This window comes from Perca fluviatilis, chromosome 3 (genome assembly GCF_010015445.1).
Source record: "Perca fluviatilis chromosome 3, GENO_Pfluv_1.0, whole genome shotgun sequence".
Classification (NCBI taxonomy): domain Eukaryota; kingdom Metazoa; phylum Chordata; class Actinopteri; order Perciformes; family Percidae; genus Perca; species Perca fluviatilis.
This window is the reverse complement of record NC_053114.1, coordinates 15,546,371-15,561,746: the sequence shown is the minus strand read 5'-3', so window position 1 is coordinate 15,561,746 and position 15,376 is coordinate 15,546,371. Positions and strand designations below refer to the sequence as shown.

Genomic DNA, 15,376 nt, shown 5'->3' with positions numbered 1-15,376 from the left:
AGAACATGCAAACTCCACACATACAGGCACCGCACAGTAATCCCAACATAATTTCTGTGATGTTTTCTTCCATTAGTAAAAAAAAAAAACGGACTTGATGTTACCGACATGCTCGAAGAAATCGACGTTTCTCTTTCCGTAACATTTTGTTGAGCATAGCCCTTGTGAGATGGCATGGTGTTGCTCTGGCATTAGGAATCTTATTATACAATGAAACGGGTCTACAAATTATTGGTGCAAAAGAAACAAATATATGACTAAAATAATTTTTTATAGATAGACATTGGGTGTCACAGTGACGGGTAATTTATTAATAACAGAACAACTATTATCAGATGGTCACAATAAAACATCCAAGTTCAGGACATATCTGAGTCCAGAGAAAGATCTAGTCTTTCACAGCTGGTTGAAAAATTGCACCCATAGTAAGTCATGGGCAGGGAGATTTGGCCGAGTGCCTTTCAGTCGGGCTTCTAACCAAATTCTTATTCATTCATTTATTCATTCATCCCAAATTTCTCTTATTCCCCTTTTTGTTGTAAAGGGCTGCAGCCAGCACCTCCTATTAGATTACACTAATGCATAGGAAAATGTGTTATTATCCTTTTACACCCGCCAGACTGTTTTATTTAATGGCTGGGAGAACTGATACAATACCTGTTTTGTAGTTATGGTTTTTATTCTGATTTATTCTTTTCTGATCACAGACCTGCTGCTCTGAGTAATAGGGATGGGCATCGTTTGGATTTTAACGATTCTGATTCCAATTCAGATTCTTCCTTTCGATTCCGGTTCTTATCGATTCTGATTCTTTGAGTGGTGGAGTTGAAACGGGTTAGATGCTTATTTCACAAATAAGAGGAAAGTTTTATTTTGATTCATAGGTGGGTTGCAGTTTTACAGCTTTTACAATGCAAAATAAAGCCACACTAGAGCTCCGCTTACTGTGCTGCACGGCTGCAACACAACAAGCGCCTGGCTGCTACGGAAACCAAAAGTTGCGCATATTAAATTTGGAACCTATGATCAGATTTGAAACCAAATCCTCCAAACGATTCCAATAAAGAAACGATTCCGATGGAATCGTAATTTTTGAAACTATTCTGATTAGGAATCGGTTCTCGATGCCCAACCCTACTGAGTAATGACATATGTGTATATGATATATCTTGAGCCAATATTTGTATTTTACTACATAATACAACTGCATAGTATATACTTAGTTTATTGAGTTTATTAAAATAGGTAAAGCTAACTCTATTTTCAAATAGTATGTCTGGAGAATGTGTCAAGTCTGTAAGGTTTGAGCAGACATCATACCCAGCATGAAATACTGAAATTCAAATAACGTTCAAGTTCAAGTTCCACTTTATTAATCCTTAGAAAAGGAAATTTAGTGTGCAGCAGGACGTCTAAAAACACATACACAGAAAAAGCACCACCAGATGCCAACAACATTGTAAACACAACACAGGACATACATCAACACATCAAGTCAGCAGCCTTTTTAGAAGCTTACTTGCAAAATATTGCTCTAATAGAGGCAGTTTACCCCGTGCTGTTCTGCTCAGACGGCTGTCTTTGTTTGTCTATGCCACATACCGTTTACTTGCTTGAAGCACTGTAGAAATGTCTTGAAGCCCAAGTTAGAACTACACCCAGGAATTGCTCTGATTATTTTTAAGAAAATTGGATGTGAGAAGTCAAAATTGGTACCTACAAAAGTGGTAGTTTTAAAGTTTGAGTCTTCCTGTACAATTAGAGTAGACTTTGCCGTACAGGACGCACATATTTGATCTTATATGAGGACCGTTTTGCTGTAGATAATGATCCTTCTGCTATCCACGGCTTCCCTTTGCTAGTAAAAAGCTTGACAAACCTTGTTTTCATTTGAACAACTGTTTATCCACTTATTTACAGCACATCTTCAATCTGACGCATTTTTAGGCCTCCCACAGGCTCCCGGGGTTTCTAGTCACTCATTCCTATGGTACAATTAGCAACCCACAGAACTGCATAATGGTGTCCAGAAACACAAGATGGAGCACAGTATGACTCCTACATGTCCATATGCTAGCTGACAGCATTAATGCGACCTTTCATGCTGCAGTGTATTTCCTATTACCCAGCTGGCAAGTCAAATGTCTTCAGCAGCATATTCAGTATAAATATGCGAACCCACTACATCAGTATTAGTATTTAGTTTTCTCATTATCAGTCTCTGCTTAAATTATTTGAGCAAAATAAAATGTTTATGATGGCAATTTGGTCCCTTCACTAAACTTTATTGTCCAAACTCATGTCTTAGAGCCGTCTCCTTCGTCGTGGCACACAAAACATGAATGAACTGAGCACACAACCAATACAGTATATTGTCAGCTGGCAGCCTGTCCAACATTTTCACCTGTATATGTCCAGAGGAAAATAAATCTTCAAGCCTGTACATAGACTGAGATATACTACATATGTTAAGGACAGAAACTAAATGTACCGGCTCTCGTCTAGGGAGTTACTAAAAAGAAAATTAGAAATAGTTTAGTACAAAAGCGGCTCTAATCAATATTTTTATGTTAACAATGGATCAAATGATTACGTGTAATGTGAAAGGGGTTACTCATAGTGACAGAATATTCTCACAAAGTTGAGTTCTGTTCTCCTCAGCTCTATAGAGCGTCTTTACCCTCAGCTTATTGTTTTGGTTTCAAGGCCAGCAACTTAACTGTTTTGGTTCACTCTCATGCTGATAAATCTACAGTACAATACTTACTTGCCCAGCAAAAATAACAGGCAGATGTTAGACAGAAGTTAGGGCCTAGCTGGTGAACATATTGGAGCATTTAGCAGCTGAGGAGCCAGATCACTTCCTCAAGAGTTGGTGGAGACCACAACAAAGCTAGAAAGAAAGTAAACGTTTGACTCCAAATGTATTCCAATGCCGCTCTGTCTTTCATATTCACCATATCAACTTTATAATGGGATGATATGTCAATGTTGTGTTTACAGCTTAATGCACGGCCACCATGTGGCCAAAAAAATCAATGAATGCAGATTACATTTTTTTTTTTTTTTACAATGATATCCTCCATTCACAGGTGAGGAACAATGGCAAATATAACATATACATATATGCACCTCATATACAGTACATAAATAAATATATATTGCTCAAACCAGGGCTGTCAAATCGATTCAGTTTTGCTAAGAGGGCCTGAAAAGTCGCTAAATCTAGCGAGAAAGTCGCCAAGTTGGCAACACTGTTCACAACGTTACTGCTGCAGCCTCCTGATTTCCCAAACCACTACTAGTAGTGAAATCACAGAGCATGCATGCGTTAATCACACGTTAAAAAAATGAGTGCCGTTAAAAGGAAGTTGCATTAACGCGTTCATTTTGACAGCCCTAGCTCAAACAGATACATACATACACACACACACACACACACACACACACACACACACACACACACACACACACACACACACACACATATCACAAAGTATGAACACAAGAGAAACAAAGCTACTATGTATACAGTAATGCTCCCAAAGAGTCTTTCTTATTTCAAAATCTGCAGGTACTCAGTGTTAAAGGACGGGATTTAGGAACGGACAGCTTTCTTTTTTCTTTTTTTTTTACTTCTAGGCCAAGGGTCTTCAATGTTTTTTAAGCCCCTTAACTGAAAGAGAGCCGGAGCAGGGAGCCCCTACTACATATATTGTAGAACTTAAGTTGCATATTAAACTGGGCCAACAATATCGTGTAGGGCGACCTTGACCTTTTTTTTGCATAGAATACTAAGCTATTAAAATAGCCTAATAATTGTTGTTTTAATGTTAAACATACACGTGGCACATTAAATCCTTAACTGTATCTGTGGATGGATATCTTAGTGACTACCTTACCTATAGGCCAGTAAGCCTATCGTCAGTGGGGATTTATATTTGCTAATATGTTTGATTCATGTTAAGACAATAATTTGGAGGCCGCCCTGCATTGCCTCTGAGGACCCCCTGAGGGTCCCGGACCCCCTGTTGAAGATCCCTGTTCTAGGCAATTATAATATTTTACACAGCTGAAGCAGTCTGATGAAGGTCTGTGTGATTGAATCTCCAGCATTTCTTTGAAGTTTCTTGAGTATGAGGGGACCTTTTTTGAATAGGACTCTGACTAGCACTAAGCAAAGGCAAACTTTGAATCATGCGTCCCCTGAAGGCAATAAACAGTTTGACCTGATTTTCTGTTCTTTGAAACTAAAGTTCAGGATTTGGTCAGGAAGACAAAAAAGAATACGGATATCACAGATAACAAATAATTATAAATAACTAGGAACTAGTTGTATTTGCGTGAAACTTCCTGAAAAACACTAGATTAGATTTATTAGAATGTTATACTGTGTGTGCAGGATAATAAGGCTTTTGTTATACATTTAGAAATCCTCTTTGTGTGCCATCTGTCTAATTTCATGAAAAACTGCAGGAATAAAGGGACCGTTAAAACGGTTCACACCCTGCCATCACTTCATGTTACAATTTTAGGCTTTAAGCTCAAACACTTTTCTAGAAGTTTAACAGTACGAGGGGCTTTAATTCCCACATCGCCAGCATAACAAACAACCCATACCAAGGAGTTTAAGGGTCAGAGCACTGGCCCTACCATTATTACTGTTGCAATAGACTTTACCGCACAACACTAAACTGCACAGTGACAAGAAGTAAAATAAGAGCCAAGGTGGCAGATGGAAAGGATTTTGGAGCAATTAGAGTGAATAGAGCAAAGAGGACATGATTCAGTTGGGAGGATGCGATATGAGGCAGTAAAAAGATTACTTTTCAGCCTGCAGTAGAGTGACACCGTGTAATTTGTGGGCACTGTTGTATTTTACATCAGGGTAAATGTTTACCTAGCAGCTTTCTCTGTTCTCAGTAACCTTGTGATGCCCCTCCTCCAGACCAGTTTGAGGCCTGTTATGGTTCACTTTTGACCTGACTTAGAAATATCATTAGTCAAGGGAGACAGGAATAATAAACACTTTTGCCTCCCTAATAGTCTTAATGTCCATATAACTGGAAAACATTGAAGGCATATTCTACTTTTTTCATCTACTACTACTACTACTACTACTGTTGAAGGAAAAGCAACTAGCTAATAGTAGTTTATTTTCCTCCAACATTTTGCTATCTAAGGTATTTACAGTGATCTTGCATATTTTGGATGCACTTAGTTAAACAATAAAGACTTTGGATTACTAAATGTAAGGATTTGTACAGGTGTGTCCACTGAGTCGGGATTTGTGTCTCTTGTAAATCTAATTTCTTTCTCCTTGTGTTTCAGCTGAAGGTGTGCCCCAGGTATTTTACTTTGGACCCTGTGGGAAATACAATGCCATGGTTCTGGAGCTGCTGGGCCCAAGTCTAGAGGACCTCTTTGACCTTTGTGACCGGACCTTTTCACTGAAGACGGTCTTAATGATAGCTATTCAGCTGGTGAGTTCAAACTGGTGACCGACTGGTGAAATGTTAGTATAAAACTGAACACTTTGTGCATATGTTTGAGAATAAAAGCCTTCTAGGATTTTGAAAGAATTCTGCCCCCTGAATCACTGGATGGCTTTTGATGTGAAACAGATGGAGAACCTTTGACCATTTCTTTTTAAACACATAGTCTACCTGTCCAGTTTGTTTTTGCTGCAGCGTCTAAGTACAGTCTCTTAGCAGGTGGAGTTTGTTTACAACTCAAACTTTACTCCGTTGACAAATGAGCAAAAAAGTGGACCTAGAGTTAAGGTGCTTTTGCAAACTGTTTTCAAGGACAAGAATGAACTTTCACTCCCAAGATGGATCCTGTGTTGTGTTTCGTTTTATTAAGCAGTATCGCACAAGAGGGAGTGCTGTTGTTTACTATGTTGTTGAGTCCTAGGCACTTGGCAGAGTGCCGAAGATAATCAGAGTTGTGACGATATTCAGTACAACAGCGTTGATATTGGTTAATTAAAGGAAACCCAACACAACAGTTGCTTTGGTGGCATTTGTGACCAAATGTGCATTTGTGATTTTCGGACAAGTTAACAGCTGGATCAGACGGTAACGTTTCCTGCTCTCCAGGCTGTATTCATCTCAGCCTTCTTAATGGACTGAATGTTTATATATTTTAGATATTTTTGAGCCAAGTCTGAAAGCCGTTCAAAGCCCTTGTTGTTAGCCTTAAAGTGTTAACGTTAGCTTCATTTTAGCTCTTCTCTAATTTGTCTAGCGAGAGGTCAACTGATGTCGGCTGATGCGGTTACCGCAGTCATATGAGCACACTTAGAGGTTTGCACTGAATAATCCAGGCTTCTTTCCTTCCATTCCTCCTCTTCTGACAACCATTCATAATTTAACTCAAATGTTTTTCGTGGAAATATTTTCAACTTTGCGGTAGGGATGCTAACTTAGATTGTTTTTTACTTAGAACTCCTCATGGGTGAGACAGAAACTACGCACTATAGCTTTAAATGTAAATAAAGCACCTTTAACATACAGTATGTCCCACAAAGCCTAGTACAAAAGAATGTACTATATTCAATAAACTGCATAGCTGTTTTTCAGTGTTTGGGTACATTCAGCCCAACATTATAAACATTATTTTTATGCTGCTTACAGAGGTCCATGGAGCAGGTCGACTACCAATGCAGAGTCTGCAAATTAACAATCTGTCAGTATACGCATACTATTGATCAGAGTCATGTAGGCTGTCAAAAAGAGCAAAGCCATCACTGAATCTCATTGTGTCAGAGTGGCCCAGAGGGTGTTTTCCCCAGTCTTTTAGGCGCCTCAGACATCTCAAAATTTCTAGCATTTCATTTTGTCAGCACAAAATCTGCAGTGCTCTTGTAATGCAGATAGCCCCTGCAAATTCTTAAGGAAACCTAAAAAACGGCACAACATAAGCATGATGTTGCAGAACCGAGAGTTGCTAAAGCATGCATCTCAGCCAATCTCTCTGTATTCACGTAGTTCTTCCTCTTTATTTTTTGGCACAATTAAGTGATACCACAATAAGAGCTGGAATAACTCAAAAAGTAGAAAAAAGAAAAGTGTTTCAGGGTAAGGAAAGGCAACTTTATTTATAGAGCACATTTCAGCAACAAGGAAATTAAAAATGCTTTGCAGAAAACATTGAAGAGCAATTAATAACATTCATTAAAGAGAATAGAAGATAAAAACCAGCTAAAATCGAATAAGACTAAGGTATAGAATACAAGAATAAAAGTTACAGTGCAGTGTAAGAAATGAACAAAAACTTGATTTAATAAAAGGCAGCTTCAAACAGAAAGCAGCCTTGATTTAAAAGAAGTGAGAGTTGCAACTGACCTGCAGTTTTCTGGGAGTTTGTTCTAGATATATGGTGCATAAAAACTGAATGGTGCTTTAGTTCTGACTCTGGGGACCAAAAGCAGACCTGTCCTAGATGACCTGAGAGGTCTGGATGGTTTATAATGTAGCAGAAGATCAGAAATTTATTTTTGACCCTAAACCAGGGCTTTATAAACCAACAGTATTATTTTTAAATACATTTTTGAGAGCGAAAAAGCCAGTTTGAAGACCTTAGAACTAGAGTAATGTGATCCACTTTCTTGGTCTTCATGAGGACTAGGGTTGGGTACCAAAACCTGGTTCCATAGTGGAACCGGTTCCTACGCAAACGGTAGCATTCAAACCGGATTAGAACACAAATTTCAGTTCCGACTGGAATAGTTTCCCTCTGTCGCTCCGGACAGCGGCAGACTCTCTCTCTTTTTTTCTTTCTTCTTTCTCCCTTTTCCGCCGAGTGGCGCACGTGCCTTCTCGCGGTGTGAATCGTGCTATTTTCGGACATGCACTACAATCACTGCTGATAGATGGCTTTTTGTACACGCTCCGAAACGGACGTAAAAATATCACACTTTCTCTATAGTATACCATTAGCTAGCTATCGTAAATGTAGGCTACTTTTTAAATGCCATATTTTCCCTCTGGGCTCACCAAAACGGACGTAAAAACATATTAACCATTCATTGCACGTGACATATAACACTTGCTCGTTCAGGACAAGACCGTGTAGCCTGGTGGTGGGGGAGGCGGGACAGCCTCCCCCACCACCAGGCTACACGGTCTTGTCTGCCCTTTCAAACTCCTACTTGTGTGTCAGAAATGAAAATCACTCACCTTTCGGCGAAATTCGCCATTTTGAAACCAAAATAAATAAATAAATAAATAAATTAAAAAGTCCTCATGGGATCTGTTTTAATGCGCTGGGTTTAACCAATCATTGAACTTCCACCAACCAATGAAACGAGTTCCACCAACCAATGAAATGAGTTCTAGCCAATCAGATGCAAAGTAGGGCGGGTCTTTGCCGAAATGTCAGAGTGCGGTGCCGTTGTGGTCTCCGTGGTAACGTGGCTAAAATAAATTGAGTCAAAGTTTATCAAACTTGGAGCATGTAGATACAGGCAGCTTTAGTTGAGAAAGTAGTTAAAACAAATGGCGCTGGGCATGAATAGAGGACGAGAGGAAAAGGGTGGAGACGGGAAGCTGTTTAGCACTTGGTGCCTCAAATTGAGGGAGCCGGGTGCTTGCTTCTGCAGCTCATGTTGAAGGAAGACACTGGACGGCAGCAGCGGTAAGAAAGTGCTTGCTAGTCACAAAGCTTCGGTCCGTGCACTCTGTCATACGAGTACGTTACCGGCAACGACCGCTACCGCTGCGACTGTTCCTTTACTGACCGACCTTGATACAAACAATACGTGTGTGCACGTTCATAGCGGAACATGATGTGGAAAAGCTATCTGAAGCCCAAACTGCCTTGACAAAGCTGTCTGTTTGGAATTAGCATGGCAGGTATTTAAACATAACGGCCTTGTCCCAGAGTCTAGACGTCTAGCTTTTTTGATGGTGACCTGGCCAAAGTAGTAAAGTTTAGTTTTCACAATGATTCATTGTAGTATTATATTATTGCAATATGTAAATCCACATTGACTCTTTATTTAACATATGGTTGGAAGAAGTCAAAATGTATCCAAAACGTTTTAGTTTTTAAAAATGATGACTTTTTTTTATGTCAGAAGGACTTTAACTGTTTTGCCAGTCAAATTAACTTTAATGAGTGCATATTTAAATATTACACTGTTGGTTGGCAAAAAGTGTATCTCAAAATGCATCAGATTGATGCTTTAAAATATGGAATATCAAACATTTTCTTGCGGGGGACCATTCCCCCGGACCCCCGTAGAGGGGTAATATCCTTCTCACCTTTTTCACACCTGACCCGTTTTCATGCCTGGTGTGTACATGCCTCTTGGACACCGTCTGAGAGAGTTTTCTCCTGTGCAGGACATGCCATAAGTCAGGAGAGGTGTCATATCTTGCCAGAGAAGGCAAATATGGTCATTTTTCTGCATAAGAACTGCTAAAGTTTGAAGCTGGTTGGCATACCAACTCAACATTTATTTTGTTGTTACTTGTTATTAGTGTAACTGTTATTTGTTAAATTATTGTAGTTATGTGTTAGGTGACTTATTATATATTTAAGTACTTTAAAACATTAATATATTGTTAAATTTAAATCCTTTTTCAATTTTTAAAAAATCCATAAAAGAGCCTTTCTTTGATGTCATTTTTCAGTTTTTCAAGAATCTGTTTAGGAATCGGAATCGTTTTAAAAGTACCGGTTCGGCATCGGAATCGTAAAAATCCAAAGGGTACCCAACCCTAGTGAGGACTCGAGTAGCAGCGTTCTGAATCAGCTGCAGCTGTAATAGGTTACTACGGAGACCTAAAAGACACTGTTATAGTAGTCAAGCTTACTGAACATAAAAGCATGGACGAAGGTTTTCCAATCAATTGGTTGTTGACAATGTTTACATGATTTAACTTCACTACCAAGACTTAAAACTTAGGATAATATCAAACACGTTTGATTTTGTCAGAACGCCAAGACGGGACAGAGTTTTATGACCCCCTTACACCAAACGATTTACACGACGGGAGCGCCCCCCCTCCCCCTCCCCACCCCCAACTCTAGCAAGATTTCATGATTTAATTCTGAGATTGGAAATTAGCCTGCGACGGTGGATATCTCAGGATTGCAGTGACTTTGACCTTTGACCTCCACAATCTTAGCTTATCCTTGAGTCCAAGTGGACGTTTGTGCCAAATTGGAAGAAATTCCTCAAAGCGTTCCTAAGATATCTGTCGCCGGCACATTTGCAGTTTTTTTTTTTTTTTTAAAGATTATTTTGGGGGTTTTCCACCTTTATTTGACAGGACAGCTAGGTGAGAAAGGGGAGAGAGGGGGGGAAGACATGCAGAAAATCGTCACAGGTCGGATTTGATCCCTGGACCTCTGCATCAAGGCATAAACCTCTAAGTATATGTGCGCCTGCTCTACCCACTGAGCCAACCCGGCCACAACATCTGCAGGGTTTCTGTTATACATTGGTAGTCTCTAAGCTGAAATGAATGACTCAGGTGATGTCACTTATGTCATTTTCTCAGACTTGACAAAGCTCTCTCCCCTGACTAGTAAACTGATTTACATGTGGTATATCAATGGAGTGCCCCTTTTAGTATGACATAATGCTGACATCAGTTCCTTATGAAATACTAAATCACAAAGCTCTTGAAAACATTGACATAATGCAGCAGTCAACATTCATTGAAAATTTAAGTATTTTGGATTCTAATACATTGATTCCTGTTTTGCAGACTGTGTGGTCTGCTTTTTTTGATTATTTCAAATTGTTGTCAGCGTTTCTGTTTGCTGACTCTGCTGTTTTCTTTCTCCTCAGATTTCTCGAATGGAGTATGTGCACTCTAAAAACCTCATCTATAGAGATGTAAAACCTGAAAACTTTCTCATCGGACGGCAAGGAAATAAAAAGGAACACATCATCCACATCATAGACTTTGGTCTGGCCAAAGAGTACATCGACCCTGAGACCAAAAAACACATTCCATACAGGGAGCATAAGAGCTTGACTGGCACTGCCCGATATATGTCCATCAATACCCATTTAGGCAAAGGTAAGATTAGGTTCATAGTTTTGTTTTGGTTCTGTAGTGTTCTGACATGTTTATGTGGTTTGGTGCTTTATTCTTGAAGTTTCTCAGTTAAATGTTATCAAATCTATCGATATAGAGCAAAGCCGGCGAGATGACCTGGAGGCCTTAGGCCACATGTTCATGTATTTCCTTCGCGGGAGTCTACCGTGGCAAGGACTAAAGGTATGCCAAGTACATGGAAGTGTTACAAAATCAGTTTTATTCTATGTAGAAAAACATTTATCATGAAGAAAAAAAAACACATCTGAGAGCTGACATGATTTCATGGCAACCCTGACATCATGGTCTGATATACAGATCAGTATTGTTGTTTTATTTGCAGTTGTTTATGAACGATTTCAGAATGTGTTGAAAGTCAGTTTTGTATTTAAGTCCAAATTCAGTATTATTACAAGTGAGAGAATGTAAAAATAAAGACCTCTAGCAAATAGAATTAGGAAGAGAAGAACTCATTATCACTTTGTGTAATCCAGTCGGCTGTATAGTCAGAATTAAAGATTAGTTTTTTACCAGCCTGTATTAAGAGAGTTTTCACATAATTATGATTAATGCTCAGAATGGATTCATATGTCTTTCTGTTTTCATTCTACTGAAGGCCGATACGTTGAAAGAACGATACCAGAAGATTGGGGACACAAAACGAAACACTCCCATCGAGGTCCTCTGTGAGAACTTCCCAGGTAAACTGATTATGGCTGGAATGAATTTATGGATGAGGCTGTAAAGCTTGACAATGATCACATAGTGATTGGCTGTGATTTGATCTTTCTTTGTGAAAATCTTCAAATAAAATGTTTGTGCTCATATTATGCTTTTTGGCTTTTCCCCTTTATTGTGTTATATATATCTTTTTTGTGTATACAAAGTGAAAAAGCCCAAAGTCCAACCCCAAAGCGACTTACCATCTCCAACAGAAAACACTGTTCACAAACTGTTCCAAACCGCTCTATTGTAGTCCAGCCTTTACTTCCGTGACAAACGTGCGTCACTTTGTAACACACGTTATAATGCTCGCCTAGCTGCTAGCATGGCACTCCCTCGTGCTCTGCAACTGACTGGCTAGCAGTACTTACTGCGCATGTGCGACTCCCAACAAAGATGGTACAGAAATGCGATGCCTCACTCTGTAGCTAAAACGGAGAGCTCAACACACAGGGTGAAAAGAGGAGTTGCAGCAATGTGCAGTACAACAAAAATATGGTGTTTTCTGAAAATTAAACCTCTAAATACAATTATGAACCTGAAAATGAGCATAATATGAGCACTTTGAGAATTAGAATTATAGTACCCATTTTAAAAGTTAAACCAGTTTTTTTTTTATATGTATATTTGTTTAATTCAGAGGAGATGGCCACCTACCTGCGATATGTGAGACGGTTGGACTTCTTTGAAAAGCCAGACTATGAATATCTGCGAACTCTGTTCACTGAACTGTTTGAGCGAAAAGGATACACCTTTGACTACACTTACGACTGGGTTGGCAGGCAGATAGTAAGTAATGCACATAAACTACTGACAGATGTGTTTTAAGTCGGTCAACAATTTTTTTTTTTTTTTAGTATGCTGCTTGTATTGCACAGCATTTAACTGATGATTATTCACCTCAGCCCACACCAGTGGGGTCTGTCCATATAGACTCTGGAGCATCTGCTGTGACGAGAGAGAGCCATCCTCACAGAGACCGGCCCTCACAGCACCAACCAATTCGAAATCAGGTACACCAGGTTGTGTGTGTCTGTGTGTGTGTGTGTTCATGCGTTTGTGTGTGTGTGTGTTCGTGCGTGCGTGCGGCGTATGCGTTCGTTGCGTGTGTGTGTTCGTTGCGTCGTTGTGTGTTCGTTGCGGTGTGTGTGTGTGTGTGTGTGTGTGTGTGTGTGTGTGTGTGTGTGTGTGTGTGTGTGTGTGTGTGTGTGTGTGTGTGTGTGTGTGTGCGTGTGTGTGTGCGTGTGTGTGTGTGTTCGTGTTCTTTTTTCCCCCAGTGAACACCAGGGTTTCAATAGATCCTGAAATGTATGTATGAGGTACACACATCCCCCTGCATGCAAAGTTGTCCTGAAAGCGTTAGCATCCTACACATTTGTCAAATAGATGTTAAAACAGATTAATGGTTTTTAAACCATCAATCCCAATTCTTTCTATATTCTTGTTTTGGTCAATTGTCAACCAACTAATCAATCAAGTATTTTAGATCAGAAATTTAAAAGGATTCCTGTGATTGACAGCAGCCCACAAAGATGAAGATATCTGAGATAATTCTTTTTAATAATTCACATACATTGAAATAAAATAGTGAGGGAGGAATTATTTTACTTCTTTACCAGATGGAACAGGTGAGAACATGAGCTCAGGTTGTCAGTGCAGGTGTTTCATTAATGGCAGCATTTCCATGGTACTGCAGTTCACTCTTACACATGTTTCAGAGCTATGGTGCAAAGTCTTGCTCCATATAGGGTTTGGGTGAATAAGAACATTCAAACACCTGCCATTTAAGGATTTTAATTACTTTTTTCAGTGAGTTCACTGCTGAATGTACTCTACATTGTGTTTGTGTAAACACTTCTGCTGTGATCACTATTGTTAATTGCTGTTACAAAGAGGACTCGTCAAACAATTGGCTTGTTTTGTTAAAGTATTTTTAAAAGGTTAAAGACTTATTTATTTATTTATTTTTATATATATATATATATATATATATATATATATATATATAAAATAATTATTTAGGTTTAATTTGTGTGCTATTTTAAAGCTTTAGTGCGTAACTTTTTGATATTAATGAACGTCTGTTACATTCAAGCCATTGCCAAATGAGTTGATACAAAGCTAATTACAAATCTCTCTGTTTTTCCCAGCATGTTCAGAAACTGGTGTCGTCCAGCGACTTTCGTAGGCAGAAACTCGAGTGAAGATAATTTTTTTTAATCCTCCATGTCCTCCTTGGCTACTAGCAACTGCGGGGGGGGGGGGGGGGGTGCACGATCAATGAAGGCTTGAGATGTGGATGCGTGGACAGTTTTGTTGTCATTACTTAGAACTCCTCATAGGTGAGACAGAAACTACGCACTATAGCTTTAAATGTAAATAAAGCCCAAAATTTGAGATGTAAGAGCGTACCTCCATTTGGCTTCAGGCTCATTAGTTTCTTGTTCAGTTCTTTGGCTGAAGCCTTGTTTTGATTTTGATTCACTCTTTTATTTTGTTAAGTTTTTTTTTTCTTCTCCATTTCTCATGCTGCTTTGCATGGTACCTGGCCTCGCACACCCAAATATCCATCTTTCCTAACACAATTATTCCATCACCACCCCCACCCCCCCCTCTCCCATCGCACCCCTCCCCAATCCCACTTCCCCTCCCATCACCGACGCCCCTGACTCCTGAGCAGACAGCGGTCTCAGATCGACGAGGAGCATGGGAGGTGCAGCCCACACGCCAAGCAAACTCCTCCTATCTGACCTCCCACCTGGCAGCGGATAGGCACGGGGGCTCAGTGCAGGTATACACCCCTCACCTGGACAACCACAACCCCCACCCAATCTCTATGGAGTCAGATCTGTCTCATAGGATCTAATCCAGAATAATAACTAATACTTTAAGTAAAAAAAAACAAACAACTAACGATACTCGGGTGCGTCATTAATATATTTTAACCCGTTTATTCAGAAAGGTTTGGCATTTTCAAATGGTAATTCTGTCGCCCTAAACATCTTTTATTGTTATTCATCTCTAATGAAATTACAGCTCATAATTGATCCGAAAAGATTATTTCCAGAATGTTATATATTTCTGATTAGTAAAGTAAATGCACAATAGTAGATCCCAGACTTATAACCAGGACACATTTATTTTGTATTTTAGCATTGTGTGTGTGAGACAGATCTACAACCATATACCTCCCCCACCCCTTTTACCCCTGGCTGGGAATTGTTATTTTTCTGCACCACCATATGCATGTCATCTGGTGCCACCCACCCCAGATGGTGAAAATATGATTTAGCTTTATAAACAGCAGCCCTGGCTGTTGCATTTTGATCTTAGCTCCTACAACTCCTCATGGCGCTTGGACATTCCTTGCAAGATCAAGAAGCCTCTTGCATGGCAGGGTTGACCTGGCTTAGCCGGCTAAATGCATGCTCTTTAGTCATAAAGGGCCATTATGCCTAAAGGTACAACCTGGTGTAATTTTGACCACTCTGTATTACCCAAGATTGTCCCTGTCTGTAACAAGCTCTGTTTGCGTAGGCGTGTACAGTGTAGGCTTTCCTAGATCTCTGGCTATTCTACTAAATGCCATTCAC

At 39.6% G+C, this 15,376-nt stretch overlaps 1 protein-coding gene across 6 annotated transcripts in view; it reads left to right on the top strand.

The window, feature by feature from the left end:
* Positions 1–15,376, top strand: part of csnk1g1 (casein kinase 1, gamma 1) — a 41,119-nt gene that overhangs the window by 16,346 nt on the left and 9,397 nt on the right. For 3 of the 6 annotated variants that reach the window (XM_039795397.1, XM_039795395.1, XM_039795396.1), the window contains 7 exons: positions 5,332–5,483; positions 10,808–11,042; positions 11,158–11,243; positions 11,677–11,761; positions 12,424–12,572; positions 12,689–12,796; positions 14,464–14,574. In XM_039795397.1, the coding sequence (XP_039651331.1) occupies positions 5,332–5,483; positions 10,808–11,042; positions 11,158–11,243; positions 11,677–11,761; positions 12,424–12,572; positions 12,689–12,796; positions 14,464–14,574 (926 nt within the window). Of the gene's footprint in view, positions 1–5,331; positions 5,484–10,807; positions 11,043–11,157; positions 11,244–11,676; positions 11,762–12,423; positions 12,573–12,688; positions 12,797–13,933; positions 14,411–14,463; positions 14,575–15,376 lie in introns of those variants that run through there. The other 3 variants (XM_039795399.1, XM_039795398.1, XM_039795400.1) reach the window with 2 other exon arrangements.